Source organism: Sarcophilus harrisii, chromosome 3 (assembly GCF_902635505.1).
Source record: "Sarcophilus harrisii chromosome 3, mSarHar1.11, whole genome shotgun sequence".
Taxonomy (NCBI): domain Eukaryota; kingdom Metazoa; phylum Chordata; class Mammalia; order Dasyuromorphia; family Dasyuridae; genus Sarcophilus; species Sarcophilus harrisii.
This window is the reverse complement of record NC_045428.1, coordinates 477,129,155-477,145,913: the sequence shown is the minus strand read 5'-3', so window position 1 is coordinate 477,145,913 and position 16,759 is coordinate 477,129,155. Positions and strand designations below refer to the sequence as shown.

The following is a 16,759-nucleotide window of genomic DNA, read 5'->3' as shown; positions in this document are numbered from 1 at the left end:
AAGTACTCAAAATCTTCCCTAATCAAAACTATTTGGGGTATGGTATAGTGGGAAGAGCCCGAGATTTGGCATTCTTTTTCATTACAGATGATGAATCCATTAAACAATCAATTAATAGACATTTATTAAGTACCTACTATCTGCTGAGCATTCAGTTAGAACCTGGACAAGCAAATGAGACAGATATTGCCCTCAAGGAGTTTATATTCAAATGAAGGAAATAACAGAAGGAGGACTGTTGACCCTGGGAAGGGAATTAGGCAACCTTTAAAGCAACTGTGATAGAGTTAAATTGAAGATTATTCCCCCAATAAAAGCAAGAGGTAGAAAGGTATGTGAACCTTGAGTTTGATAGCAAGGCAAGGGTAAACATTTCAATACTGGATATGCCCAGGAATCCTGGTGGATTACTAGCTAGGATGAGAAGCATGGTCATGTAGTAAATTAGTTAAATTTTTAGTTGCCCATCCACTAATTAGCTTAATAATTAGAAATGAAGTCCCAAGACTGAGTGAATCAACTTACCTGATGTGAGAAGGCATAGTTCAAGGAATGGTGATCAGTTAACCTCCCTTAATCTCAGTTTCTTCGTTTCTGAAATGAGAGAATTGGGACTAAATGATCTTTGCCAACTATACATCCATGACCTTAGGACCTCCCTTATCTTCACAGAACTTGAAATTCTGTTTTTAGAGGTTAATCCTTTGGGACTTTTAAAAACATTTTCCTCATTACTATCCATTCTTGATCTATTATTAGAAAAATTTTCTTTTCACTTCTCCCATGTACACTTCCTATCTCCATGGTCCTATGATTAGGCGCAAAATCTTTTCAATGAATAATAAGATAGGGAGAACTCAAGAAGTCTATAATAGAGGTAGGATGAATGCAAGCACAACGTACCTATCCCAGCATCTTATATATGGAGAAAAGTTCTACTTTTTGCCTAAAAACTGCCAAAGTTTCCTGTTCCTATTGTTCCTATTCTCTTGTATTGTAATTTTGCTAAAATGAACATCTGAATGCCGGAGCTAGGAATCAAAGAAGGAATAATCTCTTTTCTCTGTTGAAAGTCTCTTTCCTCCCTCCCTCATGATAAATCAAAGAATAAAATTACAAAATTAATAATGCAATAAGCTGGAGTTGCTTCATAACTTCTGAAGAAACCATCATCTTGTATATTGCTTTATCAGGTCTATAAAAGAGAACATTAGAGAAGGGTAAAGTAGGGTATGAGCCCAAGGGAAGCAAGCAAAGAAGATCCTCACCCAAAGAGCCTGACTTTCCTAGTGGAGAAAGAGGTACTGCTGAAAGAAATGGAAATCATCCCAAATATGAAGAAGGTCCTTCTGTTTCTTCTCTTATTTCACACACAGCTTTCAAGAGCTTTTCCTGTTTCTCCTAAAAGCCTTAAAGAGAAAAAAATGGAAATTGCTCAGGTAAAAACTGGTTTTGAATGATCTACTGTGGTGGCTGATATCTTGTTTTCAAGAAGTTAAAAGGATGTTGCTTCCCTTTTCATTTCAATGTCCTTATGTGAATGTTAGGAATGGGATTATTATCTCTCTAATTTGGTTTAGGTTCAGCTTAATGATTCAGTGATTTAGAAGATTTAAAAATGGTAAACATTATCTCTTTACATGCCTCCACCCCCAGAGAGCAGAGGATAAAATTAGCTGTGCCTTCAATATTTATAGAAATGCTATTAATCAAATGCTACTTACTGTGAACCTTTTTGAATGAATTGTTTTTATTATTGGTTACATAAAAATCCCTTTATATTTTTCACAGAAGGGTAGTACTATATACTAGAAGCCAGGAAAACGGAGTTTTTAATTGGATTTCCCTTATTTACTATGATTTTTGAAATGTCATTTGACTTCTGTGAGGCTCAATTTTTTCCTCTGTACAATGAACCACTTGTACTACCTCCTTTACAAAGTTGTTTTAAGTAAAAAAAACTACATAAGGCAATATGTTATTAGTGTTAATTGGTTTTCCATCCACAAAATTCATTTGTGGTCAGGGATCCCAGGGTCAGAAGAAAGCTTAGAATCAAGAAAACAGAATAAAATAAATTCAGTAGATTCTGATAGTGAAATCAGAGTGCCTATACCAGATTTGGAGGCTATTTATGAAATAGGAGTAATCAAAAAGCAGATGTAAGAGATTTTTTTCTCATTGTTTCACAGAATGAAAGCTCAACATAACAACCAAAAAAAGGAATTAATGAAACTGCTACAAGCACTCAATATGTTTGGTGATGATATCATTGTTTCTCTTTAATTTTCCAAAAATAATTTTCTATAAACACTGTGGCATAGAGCTATAACTAGCTGAAATGGTAGAGGAAAATCTAGGTGATGGAGAAACAAGAGGATAGACTCATAGAGAGGAACAGGAACAATGCGACACAATTGAAAGAGAGCAATAAGGGAAAGGAACCAAAATGTTTTCTCAGGACTAATGCCTGCTTAGAACTGGAAGGTAAAATTCAAGATAGCAATTAGCATGGGGGAAAATATGGAAGCATTATCTTCCAGTGAAGTATGCCTTTGTTCATATCAAAACCCTAGTAAGAATTCCTTTTAATTTATTCTGATTAAAGTTCTGACCACACACACACACACACACACACACACACACATACTTTTTTTGATGAAGTATTTTTGTCGTTCATTGTTAAATATCTATGTGATGCTCACAATGTGCCCCACTAAAAATGTTCTTAATGTCCATAAAATAATTGAATAAGTTAGAGTGTAAGTATAGATTTCTAAGGTGACTACACCTTTGAAAGTGACAACACCTACCTGGATGTGTAAGCTTATGTCTGTTTGTTAAAATACTGGTCACATGATTTTATAATCAAAGGCTATTCATGAGTCATGTTAGTCCTCAATGGATTTACACTCCAAAAAAGCACATATTTTGATTCAAGTTCTATAGAAAGATGAATATTCTTTGTAGCTTTCCTCACATTCTGAGAGAGCACAGCTATATGAAAGTAGAGATCATCTACATTGGATTTGGACCTAGACTAATTCAGAAAATGTAACTTCTCAGAGAGATATTCACACAAGATTTCTTATCTTTGTTTTTGGCCAGAGGTATCTGGAAAAATTTTATGATATGCCAAAAATTGGAGATAAGGTAAAACGGCAGAGAAATAACACTCAATTGGTTGAAAAGCTTAAAGAAATGCAGAAATTCTTTGGATTGGAGGAGACTGGACAACCAGATGAGGAAACTATGAAAGTAATGGAAATGCCCAGATGTGGGGTTCCTGATGTATATGGATATAAGCTGACTGAAGGAAATCCAAAATGGAAAAAGACTGAAATTACATATAGGTAAAGTTTTTTGTATTTAAGGTTGACAGCATACAGAGAGAAAATGACAAGTTACATAGCTTCTCTTCTCCCCCAAATCTGATATTTAATGAATTAATTCCAGTGAACTAAGTGGTACCTTGATAATAGTATTAAGGTTATCTCTCTATGCATTGCTTGCCACTAAAGAAAGATTTAGTCACTACTGGAAGAATCTGGTTTAAATCTATCCAATTCAATAAGCATCTGCTCTATGTGGTGAACTGATGTTTGGGGAAATCAGTTACAATATCATTTCCTTTTTTCTTCTCTGTCATCTTATCAGGTAAATAGTACCTTCCTCCTTTTGGTCCAACACCTCCCTTCACATTCTTCTCTCACCACCTCATAGCCTGTCATTCTCCCAAAGAATGGTAGAAAATATAGTATACCATTTATTCCAAAAACAGAAAGGAGAAATCATGTGAGACATTAACTGACTTCACTTTCATAAAACAATTATTAAGCACTTAATATAATCAATGCAATATATTAGACATCAGTGTTACAAAGAATGTGTATCGCTTATTGAATTGGATAGATTTAAACCAGATTCTTCCAGTAGTGACTAAATCTTTCTTTAGTGGCAAGCAATGCATAGAGAGATAACCTTAATACTATTAAGGATTAAGCATACTACAAAGGGCAGCAAAAATGGAGTCACAACACCTGAGTTCCACTCTCAACTCTGCTACTTCCTACCTGAGTGACCTTGAGCAAATCAATTAACATCTCAAGGACTTAGTTTTTTTTTTCCTGTGAAATGAGGGGTACAACTAGATGATATTTTAAGATCTACTTTGGCTTTTTGTTCAGTTGTTATAGTGGTGTCTGACTTTTTGTGACTGCTATTTAGAGTTTTCTTGGTAAGGATATTGGAGTGATTTGCCATTTCCTTCTCATTTTACAGATGAGAAAACTAAGACCAACAGGATTAAATGACTTGCTGACAGTCACATAGCTAGTAAATGTCTAAGGCTAGATTTAAACTTAGGAAGTTTTTCTGATTCCATCATGTAACTTAGCAATCCTCTCTTTCAGTTGCAGATCTCTGATACCTATTCATAAGGAACTTTTATCTAGGAAAGGGGATGAAACAAGTACCCAGCTAATTCTAAAAAGAATTACAATGTCTTACAAAATAGAAATTATTCAATATAATATTGAGTTTAATATTAATAAGTCTCTTACCCATCCCTTTCATTTAAAAGCATTATAAACTACACACCAGATATACCAGAAGCTGATGTGGATTCAGCAATTGAGAAAGCCATAAATATCTGGAGTGATCCGACACCTCTGAAGTTCTCCAGAAAAAATAATAATGAAGCTGACATAAAGATCTCTTTTGTCCGAGGAGGTAATATGAAGTGTGCTAAGTTAAACTTAGCCTCTTTGGCCAACTTGAGAAAATTCTCTGCATTGACTTTGTCTTGATTACAGATCATGGCGACAATTCACCTTTTGATGGTGAGGGTGGAATCCTTGCACATGCTTTTCAACCAGGCCAGGGAATTGGAGGAGATGTTCATTTTGATGAAGATGAAACTTGGTCCACAAACTCCAGGGGTAAGCTACAAAAAAAAAGTTTCTGAAAGGGCACTTTTGAGAGTGTTTTTCCACTGTTCTCTTAACATCTCTTTTCTGGAAAATCAAGATGGAATGAGATCTGAAGTTAGAGGGCCCAGGTTCAAATCTTAGCTTAACATTTAGCAGCTGGGTGACTTTGAACAAGTCATTTTGTGACTACTTTAAGACTCACTTTCCTCAACTGTAACATGATTGAACTGGATTGATCAGACTACTAATGATGAAATTCCCTTAGACTACAACCATTTTATGGTTTTTAATTTTGTTTTTTGTTTGTTTTTGTATAATCATAGCCCAAAACTTGATTTTTACTATGTGAAAACATTAAGAACAATCTATGTATTAATGATCTTGTTCACCTCATTCTCCTCTCTATATGTACAAACATTCATAATGGGATCTGGTATATAAAAAGTGCTTACTGTATACTTGCTAGATTGAATCCAACACTTCAATGATATATATATAAACCATCAATGTGGATTTTTCCACCCATATGGATTCCAACTGCTCCGTGCCTTTTTGGAACCGTATTAGATGTTTAATATATGCTAACTCAGCATTTTTAAAATGAATTCTTGGTTCAACTGACCTTATAATTGTTTTCCCACTCTTATCTCATTTAATTTGCCAAATTCAACAAACACTTATTAAGTATCAAATAAATTTACTGAAGTGAAAGATTTAATGGATAGGCCAAAGCAAATGATCCAAATGAGTCCTTATCCAATAAATCACTGGCTTTTTAAAAAGTAGAATTAGAACAAGAAGGCTCTCATTCTTTTCTTTAAACATGGGACAGAAAGATGTGCTGGAAACCAGTTCTAGGAATATCAATTCAATAATTCAATGCACATTTACCTAGTCCTTGCCATGTTCAAAACTTACTTAATTAGCTTGCCTAGTGTATCTGTCTATTTTGTGAAGGTAATGTGACATTTTTGGTCAATTAACAAGCACTTATTTAGTATTTATCATATGAGAAACACTGAAAAAATGCTGGGGATACAAAGAAGGTTAAAAACAGTGTCTGCCCATAAGGACATTCTATTCTAAGGAGGAAGACAATATGCAAATAACCTCATATAAGCAAAATATAGATTGTCTAAGTGGAATTAATATCAGTGCTATTGGGGTGGGCTGATAACGAAAAGAATTCTGCTGCAGAAGGTAAGATTAGAGCTGAGTCTTAAAAGAGTCCAGGGAAGTCAGGAAGTAGCAGTGAGAAGGAATGGTATTCCTTAAGTGGAGGAGAGCCAGTGAAAAGGCACGGCATTAGAAAATAGAATGTCCAGTATGAAGAACAATAAGGAGAGGTTGACGAAATGGAGAGCATGAGCGGAATCAAATACAAAAAGAATGAAAAAATCAGAAGAGGACAAGCTACAAGGCTTAGAAAACAAACAGAAAATTATTTTCGATTTGGAGGTAATAGGAAAGCATTTATTGAATAGCAATGTAAAAGTTATCTTAAGGTTAAACAACCATAGAAAAATCACTTGTCCTCTAGTGGTCAGGCAAGCTTCTGAGACTAAATTGTAAAGAAGTTGCTGATCTGCAATAATGGAAGGTATGTCCACATTGTGACTTCATGACATTGATAAAATCATAGACTTGGATTATAAAAATAAAGTGTAGATCTGTGGTAGATCCCAGAGACACAAAGATAAAAACAAAGTACCTTTTGACCTCAAGGAGTTTATAATCTATCGGGATTATACACAAATAAATAAGCCCAAAGTATGGAGGGCAACATGTTATAGTGGAAAGAACACTAATTTTGCAATCAGAAGAGTTGGGTTCAACTTGTCTCTGATTCTTATAATCCATGTGTCCATGGGAAAGTCATAACCTCTTGGACTACTGTTTTCTTATCTCCAAGACGAAAGGATAGAATTGGATGCCATTAAAATCCCTCTAGTTCTAGATCTATGGTCAATGATAAAGAATTTCAAGAAGGAGAGTATATTAATAGGAAGGGGCTTACGAAGAGCTTTGAATAGGAGATGGCACCTTATCTGTGGTTTGAAGGATAAAAATGAAGAGAGTTGATTTTAGAATTGGGGGATAATCTGTACAAAGCTATGGAAAATGGAAATGGAATGTCACACACAAGGACCAACAATGAAACCAATTTGACTGGATGGTGATGATATAAAAATGATTCATATAAAATTGGCCTGAAAAATTAAATTGATAGATTAATGTTAAATTCGAAGCCAAGAATTTTATATTTTAGCCCAGCAGCAACAGAGAGCCATTACATATTTTGAAAAGGAATAAAAGCATGGTCTGATTTGTGTTTTAGAAATACTGGTTTAGCTACTGTATGGTGGATGAAGATCAAGAAATACTTTCAATGCTATAGAAGTATAGAGGGATGAGCCATAACTTATAAGTTGATGAGGATGGTCGGGGCAAGGAGGAGATATGAAAATATCATAGATGAGACGCTATTTGAGATGGACTTTGAACCATGGATAAGATTTAAGTAAACAGAGAATTCCAGGTAATCTTTACAGGTAGAATGGGAAAACACAAAGGCATTTTCTGAGGAAAATCAGACTAATTTTTTCCATAGTAGAATCAGTGTAAAATAATAAAAGCTTACATTTACTTAGTCAGTAAATAACATTTTTGGTTCCTATTGTGTGAGACGTACAATGCTAAGCCCTGGGAATATAAGGAAAGTTAAAGTCAGAAGTAGCTCACAATTTAATGAGGGAGACAACATAAAAAGAACTATCTATAAAATAAGCTATATATGGCATAAATTGGAATTAAACAACACAAGAAGGGCTTTAGAATTAAGCAGAATGAAAAAAGACTTTCTATAGAAGCTAGAATTTAACTGGGACTTGAAGAAATCCAAAGGGCATAGATGAGGAAGAAGAGAGTTCCAGGCATGGGAGACTGTCAGTGAAAATGCCTTGTTAGGAGAAATGGATTTTCTCTTGTTTGAGGAAAAAGCTTTTGAGGTTTTCAAATAACTTGGGAAGCTGGAAAGAAAAAACAATGCAAGGCAGCATATGACTAATGCCAAAATTAATGTCCCCTTGATGTCTACCCTTAATGTTCATACACATTCATGTCCTGAAACTGGCCATGAGGATTAAGAATGTGGAAAACCAAAGAATAGAGAAAGAACCAAAAAAAGGGAAAAAAAAGACTGAGATATAATGGAAAGAATATTGAAATCAATTCCCAGATTTGCCAACAACTACTCTGTAATCCTGAGCAAATGATGTTATCTTTCTGCTGCTTCATTTTTCTCATGTTAATGAATTGGTTAGCTTTCAAAGCATTCCATGAGAAAAATTGACTAGATTGTTCTCATATCATATAAAGAGTGACCGGAACCACCTAATTCCCACTACTTGGCTCTATGTGTAAACAAGATCTTAAATACAGGGAAGAAGGGACTTCAAGTATTTCTGGTTTGAACCTATCCGTACCTATAATCATGATTCCTATTTCTTGGATACAGGGAAAACTTACGACTATACTGTTGTTTCAGGTTATAACTTATTCCTTGTTGCTGCTCATGAATTTGGCCATTCATTAGGGCTTTCTCATTCCGCTGATCCTGGTGCCTTGATGTTCCCCACTTATTCCTTCTCTGAACCCAGCACTTATGTACTGCCTCAAGATGATATTGACGGCATCCAGTTTATCTATGGTAAGTTAAATTCTTCTCTGTAAACAGCTGTTCTTAGGGATTGGTTCATAAATGGGCATAAACCCTATGCCCATTTTTATGTCTGAAGGAATGGGCTTACATAAACTCTGAAGATTTTACTTTTTACCCTCTTGAAAATTCTCTCCATGAGTCAGCTTCCTTTAGCATTTATAAGTTGCAGATATCAATAAACTTATTTGTTTTAATTTTTAAATGTTTCAACTAATGCTCTTCTAGCCATTACTATAAGAGCTGCTATTTAGGCAGAAGAATCCCTGCTTTGACAACACCACTGGTGCCAGGTATAATCTACTTTTTCTTCCCCCAAAACAATGTGGTGCATTGGACCTATGTAATGCCCTAGTGACTGGATACATCAAAACCCTTTAATAACTATATGATAAATTGAATTGAGTTGAGGTGAAGACATTCTCCCTACTAAGTTTGGGTAAATCTTATCTCTCCAGAAAGTCTTTCCCTTGTCTCTATAGGACTTACCTCTGTTGCTAGAGCCTTCCCTCTTAGATTACCTAAAGAAACATCCCAATAGTCTTGTAACCTTTTGTTTTTTAATATCTTGCCTCTTGAAATATTGTTTTTAAGGTAATTCAAATAATCCCATCAAACCTACTGGACCCACCACACCAAGAACCTGTGACCCACAGTTGACGTTTGATGCAATCACCACTCTCCGTGGAGAAGTCATAATCTTTAAAGACAAGTATAAAGCTGAATTAACATTTCCCTTATCTTTTTCTTTTATAAATGTCTTCCATGACATTTAAAAAATAAGCTATTGAGTTTAACTTTTGCTTTTCCTTTCCATTTCTATTCATTTTTTTTTTGGTTGGTTGTTTTGGTTTTCATTGGAACTAATGGTTATGTCTATACTTTTCTTTAAACCTCTAGAGTAGGGGTTGACAAACTATGATCTATGGCTAAATGTAACTCACTGACTGTTTTTGTATGACTTTACCCAAACCATTATTAGTTCACAGGCTATATAAAAATAGGCAAAATGGCCATATTTGGCCTATGAGTCATAGTTTACCAACCTCTGCTCTAGAAAAAAAAAGGAATGATTACAGATATCTTTATGGAGCAGTTTAAGATGCAAGAAGGGTTTCTTAAATCAATTTTACTCCGTAATTTTGATAAATCATTTATTTATAAGATACAAACAGAAGGGACTTTATTTCATCCATTTTGGTTCACGTATTTAAAGAGACACTGCCAACCTCAATTTTATTTTCTTTTTTTCAAAATTCTCATCAGGTACTTTTGGCGAAAGCACCGCCACATAATAAGACCCGAACTCCATATGATTTCCTTATTCTGGCCATCATTACCATCTGGGATACAAGCTGCTTTTGAAGATGTTGCAAATGACTTAGTTTTTCTATTTAAAGGTAATTGCATCTGTATTTTTATTTTACCCTAGTCCTTTCCAGAGAGAGGAATGAACTAGTTTCAGTTATCATTTATTATCCTTTCCTATGTCCCCACATCAGAGATCTATAAGTTTAGACCTTGGAATAAAGAATTAAAGAAGTTATTATTTTAGTAGTCTACTTCTGACAAGTTTTATGACCTTGGACATCCCACTTATTCTTTTTTTTTTTTTTTTTCTTTTCTTTTTTTTTTTTTTTTTTTTTTTTTAAATTTAATAGCCTTTAATTTACAGGATATATACATGGGTAACTTTACAGCATTAACAATTGCCATACCTCTTGTTCCAATTTTTCACCTCTTACCCCCCCCACCCCCTCCCCTAAATGGCAGGATGACCAGTAGATGTTAAATATATCAAAATATAACCTAGATACACAATAAGTATACATGACCAAAACATCATTTTGCTGTACAAAAAGAATCAGACTCTGAATTATTGTACAATTAGCTTGTGAAGGAAATCAAAGATGCAGGTGTGCACAAATATAGGGACTGGGAATTCAATGTAATGGTTTCTAGTCATCTCCCAGAGTTCTTTTTCTGGGTATAGTTAGTTCAGTTCATTACTGCTCCATTAGAAATGATTTGGTTGATCTTGTTGCTGAGGATGGCCTGATCCATCAGGACTAGTCATCATCTAGTATTGTTGTTGAAGTATATAATGATCTCCTGGTCCTGCTCATTTCACTCAGCATCAGTTCGTGTAAGTCTCTCCAGGCCTTTCTGAAATCATCCTGTTCATCCCACTTATTCTATCACTGCTCTAGACAAATTTAATGAAATACCAAATCTAGTCCCTATTCATTAGAATTTAAGTTCCTTGAGAACAAGACTTTCTTGTTTCCATGTATTTGTATCCCTAAAGTTTTACATGTTATGTGGCACAGAGAATCACTAAATAACTGCTTATTATCTGACTCCTCCAATGAGCTATATCAGCCATATATAATTTTCTGCAGGAAGTCATTCAATGCCTTAATAACATGATATAATTATTAATCATTATTATATCAATTATTAATTAACATTTATATAATATATAATAATTAATATACATATTATAATAATGCCTAGATTTGACAGGGGAGGGGTATTCAGCCCTGTGAGTTTCTTAAATATGGAGAATGTGGAAACTTCCTATACTGATATAAATTGGCAGTTCATCTCTAATTTAGAGTCTTAGAGAGTTAAATGAGACACTAAGAGATTAAGTAACTTGCCCTTGATTTATGCCCAGTTTATGTCAGGAGCAAGACTGAAACTCAGGCTTTTTTAATTCTATAGATAATATATTCACTTTATCTACTATGCTATAGTGTTTCAAAGTTAGGGCTAAAATGTTATCTATGCTTGGGAATATCATTTTACTTAAGGTTTTTCCCAAGAAAAATAAAAGGTTCTTTGAGAATCTATAAATGGGAAGCTGACATTGGAGGTAAGCATCTGCTTTATTTCATTTCCCACATATCCAAGACCAGATTAACAGACAGAAGACTACAATGCTGAGAGTATCAGAAAGTAAGATCTAGTTTCTTCTTGGTGGGTGTATACCCTTGTGAAGTCTCTAACAAATACAAAGTTCTTTTATAGATATTAGCAAGACAAAGAATTAATGTCACCACCATTGAAAATATTCCTTGGATTCCTACTGTTTCCAAGAAAGGCCCTGTGTTAAACTAAGAGAGAGAAGGAGATAGAGAGAAATGGAGAAAGAGAGAGGAGGGAGAGAGAGAGAAAAATTTTGTTAGAACTGAGAGAGAGGGGGTGGGGGAGAGGGAGAGAGGGGAAGAGAGAGGAGGAGGGGGAGAGAGAGAGGGAAAGGAAGAAAGGGACGGGGAGAGACAGAGAGAGAGAGAAAGACAAAAAGATGAGAGAGTGTTGGAGTAGGGATGAAAATAAAACTTTACTTCTGTCCTCAGAGAATTTACAGTCTCACTAGATAAACTATAAATCACAAAAGCAAAGTAACAATTTAATAAATTAGTCTGGACTGGGTGTCAAATAGATAGTGAAGGAAACAAAAATTTTGTTAGAACTGGAAGAAAAGCTATGACTTTGAAATGAAAAGAGCAGAGAGGAAGCCAAACCCAATGGAGAAAACAATGAGAACAGAAGAGTAATTATAAGAAAGTTTTTGCATGTGAATCATGTTTTTTTTTTCAATAAATAGATTTGGTTGGAGCACAGAGGTTAATGGGTAATTAGGAGCCAGATCTTACAGGGCCAATCTAAGGAATTTGGTTTTTATTCTGCAGGTGATGGGAGGGAGGTACCATTAATTATGATTTTGCAGAATGGGTATACCTTTAATTATTAAAACACACACACATACACAACTAAATAAAACACTTGCTATAATTTCATTTTATAATGAATTCTCAGTGAGACAAATTATGATAGTAATTATTCAGAGAAATTGAAGAGTATTACATAATGGCTTCCCATCACTATTTATAGATAAACAATACTGGATTCTGGAAGGCTATGATATCAGGCCTGGCTATCCCAGAGATATTTCTGACTTTGGCTTCCCAAGAACTGTGCAAGCCATTGATGCAGCTGTTTCAAATTATTACAACAGAAAAACATACTTCTTTGTAAAGCATCAATACTGGAGGTAAGGACTTACGTTTCCAGAAGTTGAAATTTGTTTTTGAGATGAGAGGAAATCCTCCTTACTCTTTTTTGACAACATTTTTAAAAAATCTAGAGGAAAATGGATAATTCCATTTTCCAGTTATTTCCAAAGAGAGGAATGTTTGTCGCTATGACGTACTCAAATTTTTGAAAGAATAGTCCAGTTTTCCAAAACAGTGAAGGTTTTGTTCTGGGTTCCATATGGATTGGGGGATTATTTGAGAAAACCCATCTCTTCAACATTAATATTCTCCCAGTGCTGTAATATATAATTACAGATCTTGAAATATCTATGTCAAAAGATTCAAAAAGAAAGATGGCACAAATGAGAAACATGATGAGAAAGTATGGTGATTTCAGAGTCAAAAGTTTTGGATTGAAGTTCCAGATTAGCCATTTGACTTTGGGTCCACTTTACATTTATGGATCCATTTTCTTTATGTGTAAAACATGTCAATTGGACTAGATTATCTCTAAGTCCCTTTCTGACTCGAATTCTGTAATTCTAAGTAAATTATGATGTGGGTGATGTAGACCTAGATAATGATAGGCATCAAAAGTTGGGGTTCAGTCATGTGAAGAATTTGCCATGGCCGTTCTCTTTAGGAAAAGGTAGATTTATTTACAGGAATAGGTTGCAGACAAAATGAAAGGGTACGATAGATACCAGGAATAGTAAATATGAAATAAAGTGGGAGAGCATATGAATGACAAGTTCCTCAGTGCCACTTACAGTTGGGAGAAAGAAAATACCCCATGAGGTTGGGGCATGTCCTTAGCTGGCAAGCTAAATCCTGAAAGGGACTTAGCACTCTAAAAGAGTTAGTTAGCTATAAAGAGGAGAAGTGGGGTTGGCAAGCATAGTGGAATTAGGAGAAGAGACCATGGGGAAGGGAAGGGAAGGGAAAGACACCATGAGTAAGAGTATCCTGGCAGGCTGACCCAAAGGAAGGCAACAGCCATAGGATGGCTTATAAATATATTTTATAGGGAAAATTTAACCTCAAGACATGACTGGGATTTCTGCCAGGGCATAGCAAGGTGAGACTGTTCAAGACCCCTACAGAGAATGGGTATCAGCAGTTTGACATAACTTGGATTTCAAACTGGATAACCTCCCCAGAGGCTGGAACCATGAAGCTAAACTGATCTCTATCAGTGCCTTCTCCCTGTTTGCCTCGGGGATCAATTCTTTTTTTTTTCTCTCCCTCTCCAAAATACCATTCAGGACATCATCAATTTATAACAGTATGTTAACAATGGTTGGATGCAAAAGTGATGAAAAATATATTACTAGTGATATGGCAATTACTACAAAGGATGAAATGATACAAAGAGGTTCTGCCCTGTGCTCATGGAATGAGTGGTCATAAAAATGAATTAATGATTTCATCAAAATAATGAAGTGCCATATCACTTAGGGTCTTGACTCTTGTGTCAATGCTTTTTCCATGATTTATATGTTGTCCTTATAAAGCTAGGATCTTTGTGAAAATTCCTTTAAAAAAAATTCCTCATTCAAATAATGGTTGCTTCTATACAAGAAGAGAACACATGAGACCGGGCTGAAATACTGTAATACAATGAAAAGGAAGAGTAATGTAATTCAAATGCTCTTCAGGGATTCAACTCTAATCTTCTGAAGCAAATATTTTGCAGATGACTCGGAGAATTTGGTGACCATGATTTTCAACACCAGGGTTGTATTAAAGGCAAAAACACATGTGCTCATGCAATGTTTTGTGCAGGTATATCAATATCCTTGTAAACCATAAGATCTCTTACTTTAGAAATAGAATTGACAGTGGGAGACTAGGATTCTAGTGCTAATTCTACTACTGGCTACTTCATCTTGGACAAGACACTTAGCTACTCTGTATGTCAAATTTTCTCTTATTATTATAAGCCTATTTTTTTCCAGATATGATAATAGCAGATTTGCTATGGATCCTGGCTATCCTAAAAATATAGCAGATAATTTTCAAGGGTTGGAAAACAGAGTGGATGCTGTTTTCCAGAAAAATCGTAAGTAGAAATACCTATTTTATGAAAGCATTTTAAAAACTATATTTTTAGAAATAACATTTAAAGACTCTGTGGAAATAGGTCTAAACCAAAAACACTAAGAGGCCAACATGGATAACATAGTGTATGATAGTGAACTGGCCATGCAGTCTGGAATTTCTAGATTCAAATATTGCTAGCTCTGTGACAGGGAACCAGTTACATTAAGCTCTGAGTGCATTAGGCACTAAGGCTCTAAGTTATCAGAAAGTTGCCAGTCTACATTGGCAGTGAGAGTTTTCACACTAGATGTTGCCCATAGCAATGAAATTACAGATCCAAAGAAAAAGCATAACATTAAGAAAAGTTTGTCTGCAAACAAGTGCATTTTCTTTCAATTGAAAGTTTGAACACATCTGTAAGATAACTATTTGATTTCTTTTTTCCTCCTAGAGTATTTCTACTTCTTTAGTGGACCAACATACTACAAATTTGATCTCTATACTAATAGAATCATTGCTCTTGGAAGAAGCAACCGCTTATTAAATTGTAGATAGGATATGACTAAAATGTAAGCTAAAAGTAAGATATTTTGGTATGTAACAATTTTTTTAAAAAAATCTGTCAGTGAATATTCAATATTTAAGGTCTTTTTTAGACTTTTGTCAGCTCTTGTATTGTTTATCATCTTTCTAGTCATTAACTCTGTTCAAATTTCAATTGTGAATGATGAATAAGATTTAATCAACACTTTTTTTTATCCTGGCCCAATCATAATCAAGGCACGTTCTCTTTAACTAACAAATGATCCTTGCCAAGAATAGTCCTCCAATGAATCCTTATTATATACACATTCTTTGTCATTATCTGATCTTTAAGATGCTTGACACCCACAAATCCCTTCTTCTTTTCCTAAATTGTTATGTAGAAAGGTTGAGTTTAAAAAAAAAAAGCTGAGTCAAAAAGTTCCAATTCCAGTTTTGACAATTTTTAACTATGTGATTATGAACAAGAAATTTATCCTTTCTGAGCTTTAAGTAACTCTGTAAGATCATAAGATATGAATTATCTGAAATCTGCCTCCAAAGGAAGGAATTCCTACAAAGAGGAAATCAGAGGTTCTTGACATATTGACTTTCTGGATTTAATGCCCAAGCATTTGATATTTTGTGTTGGTTGAAAGAGGAAGGTGGTTCAAGCTATGGCCATAGCCCCATGGAATAATGGGAAATTCAATGCCATTTTCCCCAGTGTAGTCCTCAACAATTAAGGTGATTGGTTTTTAACTCTCTTGAATCTGGCTAGAGTTGGTGAGAAAAATTACTGAGGGCTAAGAAAACAAATGTAGTCCTGTGGATGGGGCCTAATCTCCTTTATGAGGAAAACTATGGATTTCTCCTTTTGTTCTTTCCATGTTTCTAACTGCACTTTGCTGTTATTCTCATCCTTTAGTTGCATTTATTGTTGCTGCTTCTTTTGTTTGTCCTAATTCTCAAAAAGTCACTTTGATGAATAAAAAGGATGTACTGCATAAACAGAAGAGTTTTGAGGCACACAATGTTAATGAATAAAAATTTGTTGAATTTATTAAACTGCTCTTTAATCGATGAATTTGTTATTGACTCTCTTTTTTGAAAACATTATCTAGAGTGCCTAGAATTTAAAAATAACATTCAAATATTAAATGTCTCACAATTTTTTTTATTTTTAATTTTTGATATATAATAATGAGTCCACATACTGTTTCATATTGATGGTTGAATAAAATTTTAAACATCTCTGATCATTAGTCTGTTTTGTATATATTCCATGTTTCTAGATTTATATAATAAATAAATAAATAATGGATTTATTAGTTTTCCTTTTATTTTTACTCATATAAAATTTGGGGTTGATTACAATACCAAATGTTGATTGAGATCATAAATTTTTATGAAATTTATATTTTCTATATATATTTTTGTAAGAGTATTATTAACATATTTGAAGCAGCATTATTGGGTTACTGAGAACTAACAGATATCTG

General features: G+C 34.4%; 1 protein-coding gene across 1 annotated transcript; it reads left to right on the top strand.

Annotated features, from left to right (window-relative positions):
• The first annotated feature begins 1,196 nt into the window (after positions 1–1,196).
• On the top strand, positions 1,197–16,344 carry MMP8 (matrix metallopeptidase 8). Its single transcript, XM_003764288.4, has 10 exons — positions 1,197–1,439; positions 3,109–3,353; positions 4,583–4,731; positions 4,815–4,940; positions 8,479–8,640; positions 9,244–9,361; positions 9,916–10,049; positions 12,550–12,709; positions 14,651–14,754; positions 15,187–16,344. Exons 1-10 carry the CDS (start codon positions 1,233–1,235, stop codon positions 15,288–15,290), a joined length of 1,509 nt encoding a protein of 502 aa, XP_003764336.3. The 5' UTR covers positions 1,197–1,232; the 3' UTR covers positions 15,291–16,344.
• Positions 16,345–16,759: the final 415 nt, after the last annotated feature.

Excerpts from the sequence above, each read along its gene's own strand:
- MMP8 (XM_003764288.4), top strand. The coding sequence starts at position 1,233 with ATGAGCCCAAGGGAAGCAAGCAAAGAAGATCCTCACCCAAAGAGCCTG. Across the intron at positions 3,354-4,582 it reads AAGACTGAAATTACATATAG|CATTATAAACTACACACCAG; the intron begins GTAAAGTTTTTT and ends TTCATTTAAAAG. Across the intron at positions 12,710-14,650 it reads GTAAAGCATCAATACTGGAG|ATATGATAATAGCAGATTTG; the intron begins GTAAGGACTTAC and ends ATTTTTTTCCAG.